Below are 14,947 nucleotides of genomic sequence, written 5' to 3' on the forward strand. Positions count from 1 at the left end.
CAGGCCTCAGGAAAGGCTCCCAAAAGAGAGGGCAGCAGAGCCTTCTTGCTATTTCCCATGGGTCCCTCAGCCCAGGCCCAGAACTCCAAAACCTTAAAGAAACTTCTGGTATCAAGAAGATGCTTCCAGGGGCAAGGAGTTAGAGCCCAACATGGCCCCAGGGCACTCAGCACCCCTGCTTCCAGGAGACAGTTTCCCCTGCACAGACTAGCAGAGCTGGAGACTGGTTAGCTGGCAGGAAGGGAGCCGGCCTGTCCCTCATTAGAGGCAGACGTGTGATGGCGTCCTGGCCTAGGTCCAACTTGGGTAATTACACTCCACCGACCTAGATTCCCAGCTTCTCCTTCAGCTTCAATTATCACTGGGATATGTCCTCACTTTCCACCCAAACTGGCCAGGAAGCAGCCACCACATCCCGGCAGAGCTGCCACCCGGGATGCCTGTGTGGTCATCCTGTAGACCTAGCAGACAGGGGAAGCCTGGGACTCCCTGCTGCTCCCAAGGGGGCCATGGGAGAGGCTCCCAGCAGGGGCGGGGGGGGAGCCAGGGTGTTGTTTCTAAGCGGTGTCTGCTGGCCACTCTGCCAGAATTAGGGGCATTGTGTGGGTGTGACCCTGGGAATGGTGCCCACGTGGGTACTGCTGCCAAAAGGGCACCCCTTCCAGGCTGACCTCTCTCTGCTACTCCCTAGGGAACACCATCTCCATGCCGACAGCCTCAGGGGCCAAAAAGCGCTTTTGGATCATTGAGGACATGTCTCCCTTTGGCAAGCGAAGGAAGACAGCCTCGTCTCGGAAGATACTGGACGAGGGCATGATGCTGGAGGGTTTCCGGCGCTTTGACCTCTACGAGGACTGCAAGGATATAGCCTGCCAGTTCTCACTCAAGGTCACCCACTACCACTGCACGCGGGAGAACTGCGGCTACAAGTTCTGCGGGCGCACGCACATGTACAAGCACGCACAGCACCACGACCGCGTGGACAACCTGGTGCTGGACGACTTCAAGCGCTTCAAGGCCTCGCTCAGCTGCCACTTCACCGACTGCCCGTTCTCGGGCACCAGCACGCACTTCCACTGCCTGCGCTGCCGCTTCCGCTGCACAGACAGCACCAAGGTCACCGCGCACCGCAAGCACCACGGCAAGCAGGACGTGATCAGCGCCGCTGGCTTTTGCCAGTTCAGCTCGAGCGCCGACTGCGCGGTGCCAGACTGCAAGTACAAGCTCAAGTGCTCGCACTTCCACTGCACCTACCCGGGCTGCCGCCACACAGTGGTGGGCATGTCGCAGATGGACTCTCACAAGCGCAAGCACGAGAAGCAGGAGCGAGGGGAGCTTCCCGCAGCCTCTCCGGGTGCGCCCGTCAGCCTGGACGGCTCGCTCACGCTGGCCGCCGAGCAAGGCTCACTGCTCTTCCTGCAGTCAGCGGCCGCGGGCCTAGGCCTGCTCGGGGACACGGGGGACCCCGGCCCACCTGTCACCGCCCCCGGAACTTGGGACGGCCCTGGTGCGCCCGCCCCCGCTGCCGCTGCCGCCGCCTCTGCCACCACCGCCTCTGCCACCACCACTACAACCACCACCGCCGCCACCGCCGCCACCGCTGGCGGCGCTGCTGGGGAGTCCTCCCAAGAGGATGAGGAGGAGGATCTGGAGCTGCCGGAGGAGGAGGCCGAGGAGGACGACGACGAGGATGACGATGAAGAGGACGACGACAACGAGGATGATGATGATGATGACGACGACGAGGACCTGCGCACCGACTCGGAGGAGTCGCTGCCCGAGGCTGCGGGAGAGGCGGGCGCGCGGACCCCGCTGGCGGCCCTGGGTGGTCCCGGCCCCGCGCCCACCGCCGCGTCACCCTAGCGGCCGCGCTACCCCGGCCCCCTCTAGAACTGCTCTGTATGTGAACCCGTGTACAGACCCTGCTGGGCCGCCCCGGGGAGTGAGGTGCCCTGGCCCCGCCGGTGCTTCCGGACCCCGAGTCCGTCTCAGGGCAGAGGCGGGGACCCCCCTGGTGCTCCGGGCCGCCCGCGCCCTCCCTGCCCGCCCGAGCGGGTGTTCAGGGAATAGCAGGTGCTGTGTCGGGGTGGCAGCGCTGACCTGCGCTCCTCTCCGTACCCACACACGAGGTCCTTGTTTGCTCAGGGGCTCCCCGCGGGGGTCACCGGGTTGTGGGGGCGGCAGGCTCCTGTAGCATCTGGTTCCCCCCATCCCATGCAGCTGAGACCTCCTCCCTGGCTCGGGGGAGGGCCGGCCGAAGACGGTTAGCATCAGCACGGGTGACACTACAGGGCCATGGAGGGAATCTCACTGAATCAGCAGCGAGCCGGCATTTCCGCCCCCAAGCTGTGGACCGGGTCTGGTGACACACACAGCCCAAAGCAGGCACAGCTGGTGGGGGTCTGGAGGCGAGGCTCTCAGCCACTCTGGTGCAAACAGGAAGGATGCGACTGGTTTTGGCTTTAATAATCAAAATGGGAGGAAAAACCCAAGAAAGTTGTATAGTATTTTTCCTGTAAAGGTTATTATTCTACACAGAACAAAAAAGAAGGGGGAAAATAGGAAAAAAAAAAAAAAAAAAAAACGCAGGTGAGGGCGGGGAGCCTCGTCTCGCCTCGCCTCCAGACCAGCCCTGGGATTGGGGACCGAGTGCAATTACTCCATGGAATTGTTTTGCATTTATTTTAGAGGCCTCAGTTTGAGGCTTTGTCCTCATACTAGCACTGATGGGGGCTGCGTGATTCCAACTTTTAACTTGAATTTTGTAGAGACAAGGGAAAAAAAAAAAGACTATTCTCTTGATACAAGTTTGTAGTTAATTTAACATTTGAGGGTTTTTCTGTTGGTTATGCGTGTGGCTTTATAGGACTTTTTTTCCTCTCTCTCTCTTGTTCCAGTTTTATTATTTTATTTGGGATGCTTTGTGCAGGTGCAGCCCACTCAGATTTGGTTCCTTTTCCAAAATACCCCTTTACTGGAGGCAACTTAGACTCTGCACAGGGCTCACCTGCAGGCATGCACTTAGTCTGAGGCTGCTCCAGACTCTGGTAGGGGCAGGCTGCCTGAGGCAGGGCTTGTGGGGTAAACCTGTGCACTCCGGGTTCTGGCTAGTACCAGGCTGGAAGAAAACAGGCCAATCCAGCAAGTAATGGAAGGGTTGTAGTTGCCGGCAGGAAGCCCCTCCCACAGGTCTTCAAAGGGGGCGTGCCCAAATGGGGTAGTGTTTTTCTTTATCCGTCTCAGAGTGTGTGTATTTGTGTGCGTGGCGTGCGTGCGTGCGTGTGCGTGTGTGTCCCCTCTTGGCTGCCCACAGCCAGAAAGCCAGGACCATCTGAACTGGAGAGGGAGCAGGGAGGGTACAGTAATGATGAGTACCCAACAGGAAACATGATTTCTAAATGGCCCTGCCAGAGCATCCTTGCTGCTGCCGAGAGTTCGCCCAGATTCTGACCTACCACAGGACTCTGTCTCTGTGGAAGGAGTTTTGTAAAGGAGAACAAACAAACAACAAAATAAAAAACATTTTTCAATGTAGCAAAATCAAATGAAAAATTAAAAAAGAAAAAAAAAGCCGCGGAGCGTGCGCAGTCTAGCCTTTTGTAAGACTCATATTGCACATTAGGACTATAAGCCATTGCTAGCTCATCTTGAATTTTAATGTGTAATTTTTGTTTTATTTTCTTTCTGTGAGGAAAACGATGCCTGATCCACCAATGCTCTTTTTAATGTTTTATAGCTATGTATGTGTATATATATAAATATAAAATAATATGTATGCACATATGTGTGTATATATCTATATGTATATACATATATAGATATATAGAGATATATAGAGAGGTTTTGAGACAAAAACAAAATGCAGAACATGAAACCGAACTGAACAGCGCGTGCTCTGATTACTTGAATCCAGTCTCCTCGGCACCTGGTTATTAAGAACTGAATATTTTTCCACTTGAATTTAGTGCTATTAGAAATTTAATATATGTGTTTTATTTATTTGATTTTTTTGCATGACTGATGCAAGGTTTGACATTTTCACTCAATAAAAACTAGAGAAAAAAAAAACCCATCACGTTATCTTTTATTTTTAAAATTATCCCCGTGAGGCTGACCATGACCCAGTGTGTGGGGTAGCCCAAACACAGCCAGGATCTGAATGCTAGCCCAGGGAGGAGGGGAGACCTGACCACTTTAAAGCCCAGAAGAGTAGGGATGCGGGATAGACTCGTTTTGTCTCTGGGCATAAGGCCAGGTTCTCCCACTATTTGCTACAGAGAAATGATGGGGGCTCCGGCCTTGCTCCTCCCCTAAACCCCACCTAAATCCGACTTGAGCCTCAGGAACCATTCCTGGAAAGGGTCACCTGGCAGTGACGCTGCAAGCCTCCCCAGATCCCACACTCTGGCCAGCCCTCCTGTGTGTTTTCTGGGGCTACAGGACTGTCACTTGGCAAGGGAATCCCTCAGCTTCTTCCTTCTTCCTGCAGGGACCTGCCCAGTCTGGGAACAGCATGTACCCGGATCCAATCCGGATGCTGGCGAGTCTCCTGCTTGGAGCACATGGTGGCAGATCTAGAGAAATAGTGTCATGGGTCTGTGGCCTTTATGCCAGGGCCTAAGCTGCTGGCCTTGGTGGCACTAGGGCTGAGGACACCTTTGAAAGCTCAAGCTTCTGCTAGTTTGAATGGAAGTGCAGGCAGGTGCCGTGCAGCTCCCAGAGTTCACGTGGCTCTGTCTACCCAACACTTTGCCCCTCGGCCTTAGTCTTACCCGCACTGTGCCAGCCGCACTCCGAGCTGGTCTCCAAGTGGCCAGAGCTGCACAAAGACACCGGGAAGAGACTCTAGACCCCGTTTGTAGTGTTCCCCTACTGAGCGCCACCACACTGTCACACCCTCACCAGTCACTTTTTCATAAAGCTTGCAGTGTACTGATCCCCCTCACTGAGGCTGGCACACTCGAGCTCCAGCCAGTGTGGGTACAGGGACCAGAGCGTGCACAGCCTCACCCACCGATGCCAGGCTGGGTGTGTTTCTCAGCAGAGAGGCTCTCCTTCGGCCCAGCTAGGAGCACCCTTCCCTCTCTGCCTTGCTCCTGGAACTCAGCCCACAGGCTGTTTACATAAATATGTTTCTAACAGACATGAAAATAGAGACTTTTTTTCGGTCTTATTAAAATGTTCAAGTTGGAACTCGCCTGTTGTTTGTGGATATCTTGATTCTGTTAAATAAAACAGTGACTAATTTATGGGATAAAACACAAGTTCAACAAATTAAAGCCTTTATTGGAGCTTCACAGGCCCTGGTGGGCTGCTTGGCCTCCCGTGGGGCCTGAGGGGAGGCAGGGAGCCAAGTCCCAAGCTCAGCTGGTAATAGGCTGGTGGGTGGTGTGGCCACAGGGCTCCTTCCGGGCACAGCACAGTAGTCATCAGGGTGGAAGCAGTTTTCGGGGTAGACTCATGGGGCCCATGAGAGGGGCCACTTAGGCAATTCACTAATCTTGATGGGCCTCCCAAAATGCCCTCTCACCTCCTGTCCCTAAGATTTCTAGGCCTGGCTAGTCCTTGGCAGACCCACACCCAGGCGATGATGGAACCAACTTCTAGCAACCATCAGACAGTTTCCAGGGAAAGGCACTAGGAGTCCCTCCAGAGAATGAACTGCTGCCCCTGAAGGGCCAAGAAGGGCACACACCCCTGCTTCAGGTACATGAGCCCACCTAGCTGGTGCTCAGCCCTGCCCCTTAGAGCTAGAAGGGGAGCGAACTGCTGTGGGTGGTACTCCACCCCAAGGCCAGGCCCCATGATGTTCCCTGTGGTCTGCTGGACTTGGTACAAAATGCTGTAAAACATGTTTCTGTTCTGGGTTTTAATTAGCTGTTGCGGTGTAACACCCAAATTGGGGCAAATTCAGGAGTTTTGTAGCATCGAGGAATGAGCTGTACACAGCTGTGCAGGCGTGCAGCTGGTCTCAGCGGCCAGTCTCTTTCCCAGACAGTGCCGGCCAGCGTATTCCAGTACTGCCCCCAGCTCAGGATGGTGGTGGTGGTGGGGTTCCAGGCCAGTGAACCACACAGGTATGCATTCACTGTCATGAGAGGTGGCCCCAGCTCCACAGGTAGCTTTGGCCTAGAGCCAGGACACAGAGATGAACATTCTGCCGCCTAAGGACAGGCCAGGTCTCCAAGAAGCAAGACCCCCCCCCACACCCCCAGAACGCTGGAATATGAGGACCCTGCAGAAGTAGTGAAGCAGGGCATTTACACATCCTTTCCGGCAAGTGCTGTCCCAACCTGGAGGCAAGCTGACAGAAAGGGACTTCCCGGAGGCTGCTTGGCCTCTGTGGGATCATATCACTAAAGGGAGACCCCACTTCTCCACCAAGGAACCTTACCCAACCCTGCCTGCCTCAAAACTTGCAGCTAAAGGCCAAGTGTTGCTGCACCCTGAATCTATACGAGTCCCTCACAAAGAGCCCTGGAGAGGATGCCCAAGTCAGGGTGATGGGCTAGCCAGATGTCAAGCTGCATACAAAGTTACCATGGCTTTAGTTAGGGTCCAAGGAGGTTGGAGGAATGGCTTGTCTGCTAAAAGCGTATCCCCTCCAAGTACAAAGACCCAAGTCTCATCACCAAAACGCACATGAAACTGCTGGGTACAGTGGTACACACCTGTAACCCCAGTGCTGGGGAGGCAGACACTGGTGATCGCTAGGGCTTGTAGCCAACCGATCAAGCAAAGATGTCTCAAAGGAGGCTGACAGTGCTCCTGTGGATGACAGTGGCTGTCTTTGGCCTTCGTGTGCACACTCACGGGTATGCACACACACAAAAACCAAAGCACGGTTTAACCAGAGGCAGATCCACAGTCCGGCCATTCATGGCAAGGACAACAGCCCCATGACAGTATGCCCACGTGCCATGGTGCAGTGGGGGTAGGAAGGACACCAGTGTGTTTTATGAATTTCCCGCTTAATTTCTCAACATAGGGTGGGCTCGTTGGCTGTGCCGTAAGTCAAGGAGCAGCCGCACATATAGCCGTAGCCTCCACTGCTCTGCTTATGTGGGTTTTCTTTTCTTTCTCCTTTAAGGGTCCCTCCAGAGCTGCTGGCTCCAACAGACCTTGCTGCTGCGGCCCCTCAGGCAGCTGGAACTGGACACACGTTACTGGACATCTTTAAAGTCTTCCCAGGTCTCACCACAAAGCCAGGGAAGGCTCTAGGGATCCTCTTGTAAACGACAGTAACTTTGTCCTCGTATGGGAGGACACCGACTTTGAAGCCTTCAAGTGAACTATGAAGACCTGGTCATCATCCAGATAAAGTCACCCCAAGATGTAGGCTGAGCTCTCAAGCTTGTTTTGATGAAGAGTCTTGGGGTTATGATCTGAAGGCTGAGCTGTGCAGGCAAGGCTGTGGAAACGGCCTTATGTGATATGTGTAACAGCACAGGCGTGTTACCTGATGTAAAGATCCCTTAGCCAACTGGCCAGACAGGGTGGGTCTGGTTTACAAAGACCTCCCTGGTGCCTCCCACTGGGAACTTCTCCTTTGGTGTCTCACAGAAGTGTTTAGACCAAGATAAAGCAGACCTGAACTCAGAATACTCCTGAGGGTGACTACAGCCCGTCTCTTCATTCCCTGGGCTCTGAGGCAGTGGCAAGACAGTCCCCAGAGGAGAGGTCTAGCCTAGACACCCGAGAGCCAGTGTCTTCTCAAGCCTGGTTGGGTCTCAGAATAAGTAGAGGGTACGGGGCCCCAAAGGACAGCCAACAGACTGTTCTTCTATCAATGGGCAAGTCACTCAGCACAAGGAGGGTTTCACTGTGAGAGAGAGAGGTAGACCGCTGGACGAGCCATAACTCAGTCATCTGAGTAGAAGTTTCCTCTCTTCCAAGTCACAAGTTTTCCTAACTATACATACTTATGCACACACAACAGAGAAGCTCAATATTTGGGATACAAACTTAGTAGTCCCTGGGCAACCCTTTTCCCTACCAACAGTACCGGGAAGCCTGAAGCAGGCCCCACACTAACTCCAGATGCCCTTCCCCACCCCCACCACTTCTTCTTTGGGTAGCATTCCCTAACCTGCCCTTTCTGTCCTGCTCAAGGTAGTTCCAATGAGTCACCCAGCTCTGGGGGAGGCCAGAGTCTGAGGGGAGCTCATGCCGGGGGTCAAGACAGCTGTGCATGGTCTCTGAGCACTGGGGTTCGTCCTCTCCCAAACGACACTTTATAAAAAGACATCGTAATTGAGTTTAATAACATACTCCCTCCCAGAAAGGGCCTGACGGGCGCTGCCTGCTGCTCACTTCTGCCCCATTCCAAATATTTTTACCTTATTTGGATGAAATGCATTATTTTTCTAATGAAAGGCTTTTTTTTTCCAAAGGGCTGTTTCCCCCGTCCAGCAGCCGCCTTTATTAGGCAGCCCTCACGCAGTTTTGGGGAGGGGCTTTTCTCTCCCTGAAGTCGAGCCAGAGTCTGTCCTCAAAAGCTGAACTCAGGTTTCTGTCCCTTCTCTTCTGCTTGAGCCCAGAACCTTCTGAGCTGGTAACACCCAGGTGGGAAAGAGTCAGGGGCACAGACCTCGTCTCACACCTAGCTCTCATGTCCTTAACATGACAGCACTTAGCACTCACTGCCCCAGCCCCCATTCTGGCTTCATTTCTGTCCCAGGGTGTTTGCCCCGCTTAGACGGTTCTGGTTCTCTTTAGAAAAGACCTCAGAAGTTACGACAGTAACAAATGGCTACTGTACCAAAGGCAGTAGCAATGGTGTTCCCAGGACTGAGGTGACGCTGATGCACCATCTCAGGTCTACCCCCATGCCTCCTGACACTGGGACCCCTTGGGACTTCTGGAGGGCAGCAAGGTCCCCCAGCCACAGAGACTGGTCCTACCCAGGAGTGAAGAGACATGGTTTCCTTGGGGACATCAGGAGGCAGGGACAAAAGAAAATAAGAATTGCAGGGAAGCTGCTGCCAGGGTGCTGCCTCTCTCTAGGGACCAGGAGGCTAGAGATGCAGTCCTGAGGATTCATGGGAGATGGCAGAGGAAGACCTGAGACAGAGACAGAGGGGTGGGTGGGAGGGAGGCATCTTCTAGGACAAAACAGCCCATGATCACACCCCTCAGCCATGCTGGTACATATGTTCTCCCTCCTTCCCCAGACGATGAGAAACAGCGGCCACTGGAGCCACTGGAGGGACCTGTGTCTTGCTATATGGCTCCATCCGCAGCAGTGGCCCTCTCCACAGGCCCACATCCACATGAGGCACATGACAGGAAACCCCATGGCTCCAGGCATGGCCAGCCCTGGGTGGACGGAGTAGAGACTGTCCCTTGGAAGGCACTCCTCCTGCCCCAGCTTTCTGGTCACAGCTCAGCACACTGTGAAGGTTAAAGGGAGACAGGGCGGGCTCGAGTGAGCGAGGGACTAGCAGAGCAGACAGGCTCCTGGGGAATGTGCATCCATTTAAGGAAGGCAGCTCATCCCGCAGCACCAGGTCTATATACAGTAACGAGTCCCTTCCTTCCTGCCTCGGGGGAATGTCGCCCTCCACAGACACCAGCGCAAGAAAGGAGCCCCTCCAGTTCTAGGTGAGTGCCTCATCCCTCAGGACCCTGCTCTGGTAGTCACCTGGTGGAACTTTAGCTGAGACCCACCTCCGAGACACAGGCGCTAGCAGATGAGGTCAGAGTCAGGAATTAAATATGGCAACTCATATTTATTACAATTATGTACAGTCATATCTTATATTCTGAAATCTATACATGATCACAGAAATGAACATGTGTTTCTCAGTGGGAAGGACAGACATGGCTGTTGGTCAGGAAGGCCCTGCTGCCTGGCACCACCGCAGAGTGTAGAAGCACGCTTCATCACCGAGTAGCTAAACCACGACACAGGATACGAGGACTTCTTGCGTGGTATAGAGGACAACAGGGCAGGTGGTCTGGGGACAGGTGCCCAAGGGTAGCATCTGTCAGCCAGGACCTGGCTGTGGGAAGGCTGGCAGGCCTACAAGATGAAGAGCAGGCCCGGGGCCCTGGCTGTTGGAACAGGCAAAGAAGAAGCCACAAGCCAGGCCAGGGCACAGTGGGGGAGACAGCAAGACCAAGGGGGCCATAGTTCCCCTGAACTGAGGTGACAGAGGCAAGAGATTGACATGAGCTCTGGCCATGCATGGTGTCAGGTGGTCAAGATACCAGAGGACACACCTAGACAAGACACCTGTCAAGAAGGGGGCTTGGTGGCAGGGGCTTGAGTGCATTGCTCCCGAGTCCTCTGCCTGGCTTATGGACAGCCAGAGCCAGTGGGGCTGGGGTTGGGAACGTGTTTGGAAGGCTGGTGAACAGAAATGCAGCCCATACTGCTGCATTGAAGGACAGCCCACCCCTACCTGGGTTTCCAGCCCCCCTCATGGAAGCCCACCTGCCTCTGATGTCCTGGGGCACTGGAAAGGCGGGCAACCAAGTGCCAGCCCTAGTCTCGCTCACTCTCATTGCTGGCGCCCTCTGGCCGCCGCAGCTTCTCTACCTGCTCATTGATCTGCCCATCGCCGCCCCGTCTGTCCTCCCTCTGTACCCCAAGGACGTCCTCCTCATCCACATGGCTCACGTCATCGTCCTCATCCTCCTCACCCTCCTCGTCCTCCCTCTTCTCCTCCTCACCCTGCACCTCCATCCTCACCTGGCCCTTGACATCTAGTACCCCTTCACCCTCTTCCTGAGGACCCAGCAGGTGGTATGTGGCCGTGGAGCCCTCAGGGCTGTGGCTGTCCTTCCCTGGAGAGGATGATGTAGACTCATTGCTGACAGGGGAGATGTCACTGCTGCTGTGGTGGTTGACGGCCGCGGGGCTGGAGGGTGATGGAGACTTCACTGGGATCTGCCAGGAGGGGATCTTCGGGGCGGATGGGGAAGGAGGAAACTGTCTCCTAGCAGTGGACAAGGAAAAAGAGAAGCAGGTAGAGGTCGGTGACAGCGCCTGGCTCCAGTGTCATGCACCCCCTTGGCCCCTGATCCCTGAACACTCAGTGATGGCAGCAGTGTTTCCAAGGCCACGAGGCAGGGCCCACTGGAGGCCTCATCAGCCTCGCTCCACCCCCAAAAGTGCCCTGTGCTGCCCAATGCCTTGCCCCATGCCGGGGCAAGACCTTGACAGATGCTGGTCTGCCATCTGGGGACCCAACACACTCTGGAGTTGCCCCACCCACATTCAGCATCATCCCTGCCCCACTCCCGTGGCCAGATGGGGACAGGAAAGGAGGCAAAAGAGGCCAAGGCCGAAAACTCAGAAGCCCCTAGTTAATGAGTTTATAATCTCAGCAAAAAGTGGCAGTGGGCGGGGTGGGGAACCCTGGCTATTGGCCAGGAGGTCAGAGTCATTCAAACCAAAAGGATGATGTTCAACCCCTTCACTGGAAAGCTCTCAGAGCCAAAACTTTGACTAAGGAAAAGCCAGCTCTCCTGGGACCTCAACCAGCAGCCAGACAGACTGAAGCCCATTCCAGGACAGACCTGGGAAGTTGGGTCAGCATGGTCACGGCTCAGAAATGTATTTCTATGACACAGGACAGGTCCTGCTCCACCTGGGGCTGTGCCACCTCCCAGCACTGGCCACAGAGTCAGCCTTCAAGCCCGGAGCCCAGCTGGCAGCACACACTGTCCGCTCCTGCAATGCTACTCAGCAGCAACACAAACGCAAGCAGCTCGGTTTGCTGTTTCCTTGGTTTCAGGGTCACCTGATGGCCTGCATCTGTCCCCCAACCACGGAGGCAATTGTCTTCTAGGTTTGGAAGGCCAAAGGCTTCTAAGGACAACCTGCATACCCTGCCTGGATAGGCCACATCTGTTGTGGAGACCCCTCCCTCACCCAAGGTCATGAGGTAGGAGGCCTTAGGAAGTATGGTCCTCCAGCCTGGGCTCCTCATAGCATCCTGTACCCCGGCCTCCCTGCTCCCATAAAGCTCACCTTGGCTGTTAAGGTCTTGCTCCACAGCTCCTAAGTCCCTGGCCAAGCAGACACATGCCTCTAGGCACAGCCTGCTAGGGCACACTCAGGCCAACTGACTGCCTCCAGCTTCCTGGACAGAGGCTTCCAGGGCACTACAACTACACTTTGAGCTTTAAAGTCTGGTCAACAGAGCAAACAATGGACTGCCATTGCAGGGGCACCAGGAAGCTTCGGGGAGGCAGAGCTGGTCTGTTGCTGCAGCTCTCACACCTGGCAGGCCTCAGTGTGACATCTGAGCCAAGGCTGCCTGGAAAGAGTGGCCACGTCCAGGCGCACTGTGACAGTAGCTGCCATGTAGCAGACAGTCCTATCTGCAGTCCCCACTCTCTGCCTCAGTGCTGTTCCTCTCAGACAACCAATCTTCTGTTTGCAGTGCAATACTTACTGACCCTACCCCTGGTGTGGAGGGAGGCTCCTTGGTACAGAGGCAGGCTGCCTAAGGTTCAGCTCCAGATCGTCACCCTCCAGCTCAGCGAGGGGCCTGTCCCTCCTGTGACTGCTGTACCAGCCCACTAGCCCCTGACACCACCAGGTTGACCTTCAATAAGACAGAACCCTGAGCTTCCACTCCTACCGATTCAAAAGAAGTCCTTTCAAGGAGTTGATCTCCGACTTGAGCTCATTAATATTCTGGGACTCCAGGATCCAGTTGGTTGATGTGGTAGCCTGTAGTCAGAACACAGAGAACATGGGTCACAGTGGTGCCTGCTGCCAGCCATTCTATGTACCAGTGTGCACTGTCACATCTGCCTGTGACAACACCCTACAACAGTCCCCCACCCCTGACTGGGTACACAGTGGTGCTAAGAAGTCATTTGGTGTTCTTAGGTAGCACTACAGCACTCATGTGTAAAATAACAAAGAAGTCCTTATGTCTCCTGTAGACACTGATGGGGGCTTGTAGTGGTGGCAGGTGACATTATGCTGGGATGGCAGGTGGTGGCAGGTGACATTATGCTGGGACTGCAGGTGGGCTGCTCTAGCCAGGAATATCTTCCACTTCTGTTGAATATTTGAACCGTCCATTAAAACAACCACTGACAGACATAAGCCACCTCACAACAACCCCTCCCTGAAGAAATGAGCGCTAACCAGTCAGGGCAGCAGGCCAGAAGTGGCCCAGGGAAAGCTGCCTACAGGGAGGCCTAAGCACCTGCTAGCTTCACAGTACTGCCTTGGAGCAGGCCAAGATGGCAGCCTCACCCTAACGTCACCTCCAAGCTGCTCAGGATCTGGCTCCTGGCTGGGACCTCAGATCTGCAGAAGTTTCCCAAGGGTCAAGGAGGATGCCCCTAGCCAAAGCTCACTGTCAGCAGCAGCTGTGGACCATGCCACCCAGTCTTATTCATTCTTTGGGAAAAGTCAAGGCTGATCGGAGAGAAGGACACAACCTTGTCCCCAAAGGACAGGGGCAGAACACTTCCCGACCACTAACCCTTGAAGAACCACACCTTTGTGGTGTGAAGAGGAAAAGGTAAGCAGTTGTCCATAAGTTGGGACTGTGGGTGACCACGTGGTCTGTGACTTGTGTGCAGGCATGAGAGGCAGGAGGGTCTCAGTTCACTAGGCTCTCTCCAGGCCAATGAGGGGACATTCCTGGATCTTTCCCCGTGAGCCATGGCTTCTGATACAAGGTGAAGACACCATAAGTTAGCCTGTACAGCCCACTGGGCACACCCTGCAGAAAGGAACTTCTCAGCTGAAGGTCTCAGGAAGAAAGACCTGGGCAGTCTGGGAAGCAGCAGGGAGCAGGCCACTGCTCTCTCACCCATCCCATAGGTCCCTGCCCCAGACCACCAGACAGCAAGGCCCAGGGAGCCACTGTTCTGGCTTCTCTGAGACCTAGAAAGCTACAGCAGCCCATTATTAACAAGGGAGCAATTTCCACTCACTGGCCACAAAGGACTCAGATTTCCAAACGCACATGGTGCCAGATGCCAGGATTTAGAAATAAAATCTGACATCTGGGGCTTTTTAGCCAGTCTCTTTAAAAACAGTTGTAGAGAACTCACAGGCTTCAGTTTTATGTAGGTTTTAATTACTTAAAGCTCTTCTCTTCATTTTTTACAGTGCTCCCGTAGGAGTTTGGAAGGCAGATATACAAACGTACATTACAGCTGAGAAAACATCGCCTGCGCCTTTGGTTTATAGGTAACAGGAGTCCTCAAACACTGTGGGCCTGGATGCCAGGCCAGAGCCTCACTTCAGCAGGGAAAGCAGGGAAAGGTTCTGTGTGGCAGGAGCTGTCTGTGACAACTGTGGACTCTTCCAGACCACAGCAGGCCTCAAACCAGCCTTCCCCACCTTCCAGAGAGCTCAACACATGGTTCTGATCTCAGCTCAGGGCCTGAAAACAGTTTTCTAATTTCCAGAATGGCTGCTGGCCATTGGTAGGCCACAGATCTGAGTGGTCAGGTGGAAGCTGTGCTGCCTTCCTGCCTGCTTTACAGCTGCCTGTAGGGGACACACAGCCAGTTCAGCAGTGGTAGCACCCAGCCACCTGAGCAGGAAGAAAATAGCCTGTGTGTAAGACAGAATGGATGCTGGGAGGGGATTCTTGGGACCCTTCCTCACAACAGGGACCCCAGGCTCTACCAGAGTGCAAAGATGTTCAGTTTCCTGGATTTTTAGTCCAGCACTGAAGAAGGTCAGCATCCCTAGGAGCAGCTCAGCTGGGACTTACAGAGGATCCCATGGAGCCAATAGATGCTGCCTCTCAGACCCTGTCAGGGTGATGCCTCAGGGACGAGGACCAAGTCCTGAGCTCTGGCGGGTCTCTTACGCCCACAGACAGTAAGTATAACAAGCTAGGTACTGGCTTCAGCTCCAGTTTCCAGACTGAGACCCACAAAGGTGTAAGCGACTCACCTGCGCTCAGATAGCTAGTCAATGGGAGACTGAGGATTGGTCCTTCAGCCTGCTGCT

The 14,947-nt window shown here is 54.5% G+C and overlaps 2 protein-coding genes across 5 annotated transcripts in view; one reads left to right on the forward strand and one right to left on the reverse strand.

Moving 5' to 3' along the window:
• Positions 1-4,012, forward strand: part of CASZ1 (castor zinc finger 1) — a 127,671-nt gene extending 123,659 nt beyond the window's left edge. For all 3 annotated transcript variants that reach the window (XM_080922057.1, XM_080922056.1, XM_080922058.1), the window contains one exon: positions 692-4,012. In XM_080922057.1, the coding sequence (XP_080778183.1) occupies positions 692-1,863 (1,172 nt within the window). In that variant the 3' untranslated portion in view covers positions 1,864-4,012. The remainder of the gene's footprint in view (positions 1-691) is intronic.
• A 5,713-nt stretch (positions 4,013-9,725) lies between these two features.
• PEX14 (peroxisomal biogenesis factor 14) overlaps positions 9,726-14,947 on the reverse strand; it is a 128,301-nt gene continuing 123,079 nt past the window's right edge. Inside the window, exons 8-10 of one of the 2 annotated variants that reach the window (XM_080921958.1) lie at positions 12,597-12,688; positions 10,697-10,943; positions 9,726-10,024 (exon numbers count right to left, since the gene is read on the reverse strand). In XM_080921958.1, coding sequence (XP_080778084.1) covers positions 9,782-10,024; positions 10,697-10,943; positions 12,597-12,688 — 582 coding nt within the window. In that variant the 3' untranslated portion in view covers positions 9,726-9,781. Of the gene's footprint in view, positions 10,944-12,596; positions 12,689-14,947 lie in introns of both variants that reach the window. The other variant, XM_080921959.1, reaches the window with a different exon arrangement.

The sequence above is a fragment of the Micromys minutus genome (assembly GCF_963924665.1).
Source record: "Micromys minutus genome assembly, chromosome: 9".
NCBI classification, from domain to species: Eukaryota; Metazoa; Chordata; class Mammalia; order Rodentia; family Muridae; genus Micromys; species Micromys minutus.